The sequence below is a fragment of the Morone saxatilis genome, unplaced genomic scaffold (genome assembly GCF_004916995.1).
Source record: "Morone saxatilis isolate NCDOM2014 unplaced genomic scaffold, NCSU_SB_2.0 Contig20, whole genome shotgun sequence".
NCBI lineage: Eukaryota > Metazoa > Chordata > Actinopteri > Moronidae > Morone > Morone saxatilis.
The window spans coordinates 7,875,863-7,887,721 of NW_023339763.1; the positions used below are offsets into that span (position 1 = coordinate 7,875,863).

Here is an 11,859-nt window from a genome sequence, read left to right on the forward strand (position 1 = left end):
AGTATTAAACATTTCTGTCTCTGCATGTAGACTGGTGTGAGTTTGAAGGATATTGCCTTTATAGAGTATTCATTCCAAAATTCTTGAAGTTGAGTAAAGTCAAGTCAAGCAGCTCTAACTATTAAAGAGCTACTCCAGTGCTATAGTATTTTACTTATAAAGTTCACAAGCTCACAAGAGGGGTCAACATGAATGCAGCAGAGGCTGCTGTATCATGGCAGGTAGCATGTTTTTATTAGACTCTCTCAGCCTGATAAATGTCCACATCAAAGTCCAAGTTCATAACACAAACCGAGTCTTGAGACAACCCTAATAACATAACAATGACATCGTGAAGGGTATTTTCTCTTCTAAGACTGCCCTCCTAAAAATGTCTATTGTTGAGGTGTTTTGTTTTTCTGCTTAGAAATACATGTTCTTCATCACCATCCTGAACTTGGATTTCCTCTGTTTGTTTTGCAGATGAAATAGAGGACCTGCCACAGTACCTTACTTTGGGCACAGAGTTCCAAAATCCCACAGACAACCTCTGGAACAGCTTTTGCCAACAGATCCCCTCAGTCCTGTACTGAGAGCTTCAGGACAGATCAGTGCAGTGACACTTTGGACTTTTAAAGGGCTCTTCCTGCCCACAATTCTTCCCATCTGACACCTCTTCTCATCCATTATCATCCCTCCAGTCTGTGATGGCCGGGTTCCAAACATTAAGCTAAAACACCACCCACCCCCTCTACCACATGATTTCCGAGACCTTTCCTCATCTCCATAAACCTTTCTGTGAAGTTATGAAGAGAAGCTATGAAGTGCGCTGCCGTGTTAGAGGAACTTACATGCTTTTCATTCTCTATGTTTTTGGCTGGTTCAAGACATTTTGGTGCTCAGTTTTTTGTGACAATGAGTTGCAATAGCACATAAATCTGTTTTGCTCAGGCAGTCTATGAAGATATACTCATACTAAGCCATAATTACATATGAGGTAGCCAATACTTCAAAATGCAAATAGGATTATATTTAGTGTGCTCAACATTTTACATCATTGTTAATGTTTAGTGTTGACTAATCATCCCATAAAATGTTTTTTTTTTTTTCCGTTATGTGCAAAAGTTATTTTACTTTAAGGGATAAAAATGCATTGTAAACCTCTTCTGGTGAAAGCTCTACTTCAAAGTCATACGTTTATAAGACAATTGTAAATTACTGTATATAGTGTTTTGTTTGTGTGTTTTTTATAAAAGAAATAAAAAATCCAAATGTGAATGAATACGACTCTTTCTTATTGAAACAAAGGGGTTTAAGTTTTTAGTGAGCAGAGATAAATAACTTATAGTGCTCTGTTGTAATGAAATCAATGACATTTACTGGGTGTATTAGCAAGGATAAGCCCTGAAACTGAAGTGTCCTTGAGTAAGGCACTGAACTAAAGTCAGCCTTAGCAGCACTGATATGTAAACTGACCCCTGCTCTGACCAACAGATTTCCCTCAAGTGGCAAATTAAAGGGCGTAATGGAAAAAGTCAAATTATCCAAGTCCAAGTCTTCACAATATACTGTACATGATTATTTGAATAACCAAGTGCAACAAACAACAACAACAAACTTAGATGTAAGAAAAACATTTTTTTCCACAAAAGAAATGATTATGACCTAAGTTATCAAACTTAAAATCTAGCAGATTCTAACCTAGATTTTCCATGTTTGTCAGAGACATGGTTTCATAAAAACTCATAAAAACCCATCTTCTACTTTACGTATCCCTGGCCATAATGCCTTCAGGAAAGAGCTGAGGGTAGAGGTGGGTGGTTGTTGTTTTACGTGACAGATATCATGTTAATAGATCAAATGGTCTGATTGACCTAGAATATATTTGTCTGAACACTACAGCAAATGTCTTTTATCCTCACTGAAGTGTACTGACAGCCCTGTGCAAAATCTGTGTTCTTTTATCAATTACATATCAAATAGGGAATGCTGCTCAGGGAAGGAAGTGATCATTATGTGTTATTTTAACTGTGTTAAGTCAGGTGAAAAGGCCCTGAAATAAGTCACACATAAATTTGATGTCCCACAGCTGGTAAAAAGGCCTACAAGGATAACATCGTCTAAAACTCAAACCTGATCTGGTATTCAGCAACAAAAGTTGCAACTACACCGTTTTTAATGCCACAAAACCCTACACACTAGACCTTTAATGGTGATAGACAGAGACTAATGACCATGTACTGCAAAAGCTAAAGCACACTTCTTTGTTATTCTCAGGTGAAGCCAAGGGAAATCGCAAACAAATCTGGGACAATTTAAAAAAGCTAATAAGATTAAAACATAAAAAAATCAACAAAGCAGCTAGAGACTAGAGACAGTGGCTCCCTAAATTTAACAGTAACATCAATCAAACTGCATCTCTAAATCCCTCACCCGTAGAAATTTAAACCTGTTTTCTCCCTGATGGAGGTCTCTAAATCTAAAATTGATAAAATTCTGAACTCTCTTAAAAATCCTCCTGCTCCTGCATCCCACTCACGCTTTTCTGTAAGAGCTTCTCAACTGTGGGACATCCTACTGTTTGAAAGAGTAAACTGTGCCACTCACATTACTTTCACACCAAGTCTCAAGACCTGCCTTTTGTAAAGTCAGACATGTGAACATCTTTAATCTACAAAAAACATTGCTAATTTTATTATTATTGTTTTTATTAGAGGCAAACTTGCTGCTAAGTTGTGTGTCCTTTGTCAGCTTAGCATAGTTGTGTATGGCATATTTTGTTGTACTTCCTGAACAATGTGGTAAGACCTTCTATTGATGTGTCTTGCAACTCTGTGCTGCATGGCTTATGCAACTGCACCTTTTAACATTTTATCAAGTGAAACATTGTGATTATTGTTTTTCTTTTAATTGCTTATTGCTGCTATTCATGTCTGCATGTGTCAAAATGGTTATAATCACAATGCTTGGCTGTGAATGTTGTTGCTGTATTATTGTACTAATGTTTTGCTGTTTCCTGTTGTTCTGAATTGTGCACTGTCCTGAGAATATTTATTTTGTTGCTGTTGCTGTTTTTGTGGTGTCTTCATGTAAATTTTAATCACTGGTGTCAAAGAATCCAACCAAAGGACTGCAGTTGAAAATTAGTCAGTTTGTTAATATTGGCAACATTTACAGTAATGTTGATTACTGAGCATTGTCCTTATACAAAAAAAAAAAGAAAAAAGAGTTGTACACCTGGCCTGATATTGCAATAAATAATGCCAATGATTAACATGTTACATCATTTATTTTTTCCTTCTCCATCTGGGGTTCCCCAATAATTCCCACAAAACTTGAAGAAATAGTGCCATTGCGGAACATACTTCTCACATTCTCACAACAGTCTAAATCACAATAGGGGAAAAGGGTGTGAGGAATTACACCTTGATTGGTTTGATAAAGGTGTCTGCATGTTTTTTGGCAGCTGTCACTTTCTGCTGACAGAACACACTGAGATTCTTTTCATTCATCACAATGCTCTTTTCAGGTTTGTCAAGTACTGACTGTAAGTTGTATAAGACGACTTGTTAATCCACTTGAAAGATGGAAATGTGATGATAAACCGATGATGATAGCTGATAAATCTTTTCAAACAAAGAAACTGCTTGCATTAATTGTTGTGTGTGTGATGCTATCGTACTACATTTGCTGTGTCTCATCTCTTTCAATAAAAGCTTGATTGTAGGGATTTACGCTGCTTGCTAGTTCAGTACTTTGTAAACACTAGACTGTCTGTTATTACAACTGCAACCCATTGATTGACATGTGAACTGGATAAATACTGGAATCAGCCTATAAAACACCCATCATGTGTAAGTTTTTAATTGATCCCAAGGCCTTAAAATCCCAAATTCACAGAGCACATGATGTCAGAGCATTTAACATTGTAGGTAGAGCCATGATAACAGTAGGCTAACACTAATTCATTTCTACAGTGTAATGTTGCCACCTTTTATTTCCTGCAAAGAATATTATGTTATAAATAACTTAACTGTGGTGTGGTTGTTCCTTTAAGGCAACTATGTACAGAAAAACTTGCTTTGGATGTCAAACAAAAAGGGACTGACTGGACTGATTTAAAGCAGTAATTGTCTTGAGCATTTATAAGGCAGGTTGTGGATTTATAAGGCTCCTTTACTGATGTTTACTGAAACACAGAGTTGAAGTGGGCATTAATGTGGGTATCAACAACATGAATTTGGTAGAATAGGCTGAACAGTCTCTCCTCAGTCTGTTGTGGTTAAACGCCTGAATAAATGACCTGCAGCTGCTGCTGCCATTATCAGTCTGCTATAAAGTATAAAACTGCCCAACCAGTTTGACAGACTGATGCATGGACACAAACACATACACACACACACACACACAATTGCAAATTTAGTTTTTTTATTTGCTGAAGGTCAGGCAGGTGTTATTCTTTATCACTCAAAGACATAGAAGGAGTGCAGACCTCCAATTATAAAACATATACGATGCGAAAATTAACAAACAAAAAAGCGTCTTTAGTACAGCATTCTATAGTTTGATCATAACATATATAGAATAGCGGCACACAATATACTTCATTAAGTGAAAGAGCCTTTGGGATCTATCGTCCATATATATCATCAAACCATAAATTCCAACATAAAGCAATATTTTATTGTCATAAAAACACTAGATAGACATGGTAGTGTGATTTCTTGCTTTGACATTTGCCTTTATGTGAACATATATTAACTTTACTCACTAACTGGCTAAATAACAAGTGAATCATTAACAGATCAAACTGCGGTTAGTTTTATACTGTGCTACTGTACGTTAAACAGTGCTTATAACAAATGTACATGACTAACCCCTTTTTATTCACTTTATAACAAGTGATCACATCTTTGAATGAAAAAAGATTGAAATAATTCAGTAAATACATAAAATCTATATCATGTAGATATACATTTACTGACTGTTTATGAGCTCATGTCCTGAGGTTGGTAAACTGGATAAACCAAGAAAAAACAGACGTGAAACTGTATACATACCCACTTCAGACCTCATTTTGACCATGTCTATATTTTGTTGCTGAATACATATTTGCACAATTCCCACAGTCTGCGTCCGTCTTAGTTTCAGACATAGTTCCTTTACAGACAGACAGACAGCCATTACGCCTTAGTCTTCCTTCTTCTTCTGTCTTCAGACGTTAAGGGGACCCAAACTACTTTTCATATCTTGCTAATCGATATCCTATCAGAAAAGAGAACAAACAATGTATGATTAGACATTTTTACATAATCCGTCATGTAAGCTCTCAGGATGGTGCATTTAAAGTCTTTTCAGTTAATTTGCATCTATTTTACTTCATGTATGTTTGTTTGGTAACAATTAAAATCAATTAAAACAAATGAGGCATTCCTGTTTTTTCAAATTATTTATAAAAACCTTGCTCATTGCATTACAATTACACCAGTCATTTTAAACCGTGTGGCAGCAAAAACTTTGAGGAAAGTTGCAAGGAAGTAAAAAAAAACAAAAAAACCCAGAAACTTTTGCCTGTGTTGATCCAAAATATATATTTTTATATTATAGTCCCTATAAGTACTACATGTTTTTGTACTCCATAAGAAGATTTTTACTGCTTTTCTTTAAGCTTTGTAACCCAACATTTGCTGTACATTAGAATTCGGTGAGTACACCTGAGTTTTCAGAGATTATTGTGTATTATTGTGTATTGTTAACACCCCTTTGCCCACTTTTGTACACCATAGGTACCCAGTATTTACAAAAATAGCCTACTTAAGAGTATACCTCCTTCTCCTTTTCTTTAAAATGCCCAATTGCTCATTAAAGTTGTAATTTCTTCTGTACCTACATTCAATTACCAGTAGGAACCGGTAAGAATTTTATTAGTAAATATACAATGAAATTACATTGCCAATTGTGGGCTGTATTATAAAACGGGGTCCTAAATTCTACAAATAGAATTTCTTTGATTAACTGGTTTGACTTTATATCTCTTTGCTTATGGCTCAGTATGTGTTATCAGTGGTTAGGGTCAATGTGACAGCCAGCGTATGTCAGAATTTGATCCAAGTGTAGATAGAAAGTGATTGGTGTCAATGATGTATCAATGTCCATTAGTGAATTAAGAAAAACAAGTGAAGATATCTTCATAACATCCAGTATATGATCATCCGGAATGTGTTACCCATGTTGCCCAAAGATAGGATTTCTCAGTGTGGCTGTGTGTAAAATTTGGCAGGGAACAGCAGGAAAGGACAATGACAACAATATTCTTGCTTATTTTTAAAGTCAAGGCACATGAAAATATATAGGTAAAAATATAAACGTCATTACATTAAATTTATTTTTTCAAAATACTGCTTCAACCAACAATAGCTGATTGTATGTCAGAAAACGATGCTTTTGTGGCTGACCAGTCAAAAGTTGTAGTGAATCATCAGGTGGGACTGCTTGTTCATCTGCATAACATTTCCAGTTAAATGATGCCATTATGATTTGGTCAGCTGCAGGGTTCTTTGACTGACTGAATGGTTGGTGGTCAAAAGTTTTTTTTTAATTCTGCCTTTATCATAGAGCGATGGTAGCCTATAAATCTGCTGCAGCAGCACAATCCGTCACGCAAACAAAGGTCAGGGAAGGAGGAAGTTCCTAAACTGCCAAGGAGCTGTTACAATGTTGCCTTAAGAAAATGTTAACAGCATACCACGCAGTCCGCTCTAGAGACAGACGGCAGCAAGTGATAGTGGTGTTGACTGATGGATTTGTTGGAAGTGCCTGGCTCTGCACCAGTTAATACTAGTTGGCAGGTAATTGCTGCTGTAAGGATTATATACTTAACCCCTTAACTTACTTAGCTTTCATTGCACCTTAAGTAGAATTAAGGTTGGACAAATAATCTTATCCCACCCTGTCTGACAATATTAGTATTCAAAACCAAGACTCCATGCTTTTTAAGGTTGTGCCATTTTATCAAATGGAAATATTCTGGATGTCTTGGGCAACATAATCCAAGCAGTGATTACATTTCTTACCACAATGCTATAGTCTAACAATATCTTTGGAAATTTTAGTTTAATCCAAATCCACTAGAATTTAAAATACATTTCTGTGAGTTTGAACAAAGTTTGCGTGTCCGTATTTATCATATTATCAAGTTTAGGCTGCTAAGGCTTCAAAATTATCCAGCTTTATTATTGTGGATGTACAGTTAGTTAGGGGAATCTAGTTCTTTACCTTGTATTTGTGAAAGGAAAACGCTGCTGTTATTCTAGATTTGTCTTATTGTCAACAAATCCCACAAAAAGACCAAAATCAACCTCCCTCCTGTCTGCGGCTCAAAGCCCCAAGTCTATTCATTCCTACTGAAGGATTTTAAAATAATTTCCTATAATAGCTGGGCACTGTAATGAGACAAATGGGAGAAAATAGTACATTTGATGGGGACTAGTTTCAACTCCGGATTAACACACATTTAGTGAGTATTTTCAGCAGCAGGTGTCTTGGGTTTGACTTAAAATAAACAACAGACGATCTGTGTCCATTGTGATGAAGAAACATGACACCCTGCGCAACAGTGTGGCTCACTGACGTTTTAATAGTTTTGACAATGGATCTTTATACAGCACAGAGGAATAATGCTGCACTCACATGAAATCAGACAAACGGTAGACGGCAAACCGGATGTCATGCACATTCTAATATTTGAACTTTTTGCTGTTCTCTGCGACAATGTTTAATGCTGGATGTTGCGTAGCTCCCTCACACAAGGAGAAAACATGTACAATCTGGACAACAAGATGCTAATAATGAATAAATTACATAAAATAATATTTACAAAATATTTTTATTTAATATATCTATTCCAGACTTTATCATAACAACATGTTGTCGTGCGTGTTTCGTTTTGCCGTCCTGCCATTCTGATGTCCTGCCAAACGGTTTGTTTGTTTTTACTGGGAGGAAGGTGCCATCCATCTGACGTCTACCTGAATCAAGGTGAATGCAGCATATATTACATAATAAGATATATTATCTTTGGCTAACAATACTTTTTAGTAAGTTCAATTGAGTTTTGGTATCGTCATGGAATTTATTGATAATTCAAAAAAATATAGAATATAGCCAGCCTTATCTTTTAAATCTATCCATCAGGAGAGAAAATAAAATGGGGTTTATCATGAGTGGAGTCCCTAAAATGCTCATAGATTGTCTCAGGAAAAGGTGTGGCACAGATACCAAACACATAATTTCCTCCCTTGAGATGAGATGGCACCAAACAACACCTAACATGTAAAAACCACGTGAGAGAGGGCTGTGGAGGGACTGGAGGGAAGGGGAGTTGTGTGTGTGTGTGTGTGTGTGTCCGCATGATAAGATATAGGATGGAAACATACAGAGATATCTCTGGTGCTTTCCATCTAGCGACTATTGACATGTGCTCATTTTATTAACACCACATTGAGTCACTTCAGACTGAAGATTAGCGAGAGTTGTTTTTATTTTTTATAGTTGTGAAACGACAGAAATGTACATGTAAGATTACTTCCCCTGAAGATACATACACACCACAGTAACCACCAGCAGGGTAAAATCAAGCCGGCTTGGTATTTCCCTAGGTTTTTCACTCTTGTGACACTGACTAATATCACTCAAAAAAACAATTGAAACTGTGTTTAATACTTCACACATTGCAAATTGTAACTACAACAAGGAATATGCAATGTGCTATATAACACATTTAGTCATATTACACTAAAGGCGATTCTACATTTTAGATGATTTTACACAAGCATTGCTGCTATGTCCTGTGAGTTTCAATGGGCATCAAAATCCATGCCTGCAACCCTGCTAGTGGTTTTAAATGTGCCATAAGCAGCAGAGAGTGCTACAGAAGTAATTGTGTGTGTGGCAGTGTGTCTTCTTGCCCAACTTGCAAAGTGGTATTGATTCAGCACATAATTTGCTTTTACTTTAGATTTTTACATTTACAATTATACAAAATTAAATTTCTTAACTCTTCTTAATGAGTCTGTTGTCTCGAGTAATTTCCATAATATGTATATGTTAAAGGGGCACTTCAACAATGTGACATCAGCCAGTTGCTGTCTGGCAAGTTAAAGAGATGTTAATATTGAACGTAACACTAAGAATGTATTTAATTTGTATTCTACCAAAATGTCAACACTTGGTGAAGGTTAGAGAGAGCTTGGACTGTCAACGTCTGTACGTTAGAGCATCTCGGCTTCGGCTTGGACATTTTTAACAGAAACCCTGGTGGATGGTGATTATACATTTACAGCTCTTTCAGTGTAATAAAATATCATTGTTTTCATGCTAATTGAAGGGAAGGAGCCGTACAGATGCAAAGCCCCAACCAGACCCCACTGTAAGTTTTTGTGTGTGGCATATTTGGGTGGTTATGAAAACCTAATGAAACAAATGACAGAAATTAACTTTCTTTTGGGGATGAGTAAGTAATTAAGTGAAGTTCATGAAAGTTATATAACAACACTGTACAGAGGTCAACTTTGTGATCTATGATCTGTAGTAAGGAAGTCAGTTTAGAGTTGGTAGGAATGTGTTTTGTGATAACCATATTTTTTTTTGGTGAAATATTGGCAGCAATTTTCCTGCTCTGCTGGGTTGGGAGAATCTTTCTGTCAACTCTCTTTCTTTGCAAAAACATTAGTGTGTTTTTCTTGGCATGCCTTTACAATAGATGCCAGTTTACTAAACACACAACATGCCCAAGAACAGCTACAGCAGACCTTTAAAATAGGTCTCCTTCCATCCTTTTCTATGCACATATGAAAAAAACAAAACACACACATAAAGCCGAATACAAGAGTTTTAACTGTGTGTCTATGTTATATGGTTTTCTGAGCGTTAGAACTGCTATTGCTAACTACTGCAATACAAACTTTTGCATTTCCCTGTTTGTTCAGTTTGGATCTCTAACTGACGTGAGCTTAATTAAACTGGAACTGGAATGACGGCCACATTTTCATTGGGACTGCATATTTGGTAGGCACGCATGATATTATCAGAAGAACGAACCAAATATAAGGGGAAAACCCTTCCGAAGTTTAATACATTGCTCCAAACCTGGATTAAACAGAGCTATTTTTTTCTGGCTACTTAAAATGCACGACAAAAACTTTCCAAATGCGTACTAGATTCCACAAAGCTCAATTGAGAGACTCTCATGTAGAAGAGATGTATTCAAAAACAGACGTGAACATTACTTCAGCATATGGGTTGTTTTTGGAAAGATCACAAAGATAGAGATATAGAGAAAGATTGTTATCCCCATTGCTAATTAACCTTGTAATAAAGAGTCTACATTTTGCAGTGGCCCTGAGAGTTCAATGCAAAAACAACTGCAAAAACAATGGAAATTGTTTTGGGGGACACTAAACACCCCCGCGTTTATCATTTTTGTTTCCATTGACGTCTGTGCTACAGTGTACTACCATTTGCATTTGGTTGTGTTTTCTCACTTTGCAGCATTTTCTAAATGCTGCGTGTGTGCTGTGACATTGGTGAAGGTGTTTTCTTAATTTGCTTGTGTTTTGTTTATTTGAATGTGTTTTCTTAAGGTGCAGTGTGTTAAGCTCAGGGCCACCATACAAATGAGCTTTTATTGCATTTATGTTTATTTGTGGCTGTAGGTTATTAAGTGAAACCAGTCACAAAAGGTATATAGCTTCCTTTTAATAAGATTTAGTTTCACTGTAACTGCCAAGTTTTTCAGCTTTTGTCTTCCTTCCTGCCAAGTATGAGCTATCGTTGTCATCGTAAATTCCCAATATCTCTGGAGGCCATAATGAACTTCCCACCCAATTCCTGCTACCCTGCAGTTATGTTGTTGTTATCTATGTAGTCATTATTTAGTTTCTGCACTACATTTCACTTCCTGGAGAAATTTGTGTTTCAGGTTGATAAAAACTAAAATAAATGTAAAATATAATTTAAAAAATTATATGTAACACAGTAGTTTGAAACAAATGAATCACAAAGGATAAAATACATAGGTGAAATATAAAATGGTCTCTGCTACTCTCTGTGCTTTTAGATGAACAGTCCCAGTAAAATAGAAAAGCAGGAGAGAAGAAACAAGTTAAAACTGATTTATCCTTGTAGATGATTCTATTGATAATGTGACAGCAGTAGGTGAAGAGCTGTGGTGTACTGCAGTGTTTAAGACCCTAATTAGCAGCTGTAATGTAATTTGATTCCCAAGCTCAAAACACTTTCCAGTCGGTTTCTCAAATGGGGGTTTAGCCTTTGTTTGACTCTTTCTGACAGGAAATTAAGTCATCCAGTACTGAAAAACAACCATACACATTCAGTCCAAAGGAGGAAACTACCTTTCATCTTAAAACCACAGACCGTCAGTTAATTTTTTTTCTGTATACTGGTTAGGTGTCTCATGTACTCACCCATGTAGGTTTTTATAATAGTGTGATTCAGGATCCTGTTGTGTTAGGCTATTTACAATAGTTATGTTGTTAAAAAATAGTTTACACTATATAACTGTGTGGTTTTGGGTGGGTCGTGTGTGAAAACCATTTTACTTAATGGAGCTTGAATGCCTGCATCAGTCGGAGCACATTTTATACCATCAAACATGTATTTATATATTTTTTGCTTTCAGTATTCTATTGAGAATAACTGTAACAGCAAACTATGACTTGAAAAAAACATTTGAAAAGTGACAATATAATATCTTTTAATATAATTAAAGTAAAAAATATATTATATGTAATATCACTTCTTTAGAGTCTCTTTTCAAGTATAAGAAACAGTGAAGTCCAATTTAACCTGTCCAACTTGCTG

At 36.1% G+C, this 11,859-nt stretch overlaps 1 protein-coding gene across 1 annotated transcript in view; it reads left to right on the plus strand.

The window, feature by feature from the left end:
- Nucleotides 1-1,261, plus strand: part of irf1b (interferon regulatory factor 1b) — a 4,494-nt gene extending 3,233 nt beyond the window's left edge. Inside the window, 2 exon segments of the mRNA XM_035667056.1 lie at nt 463-557; nt 560-1,261. Of these exon segments, the coding sequence (XP_035522949.1) occupies nt 463-557; nt 560-649 (185 nt within the window). The 3' untranslated portion in view covers nt 650-1,261.
- The last annotated feature ends 10,598 nt before the right edge of the window (nt 1,262-11,859 follow it).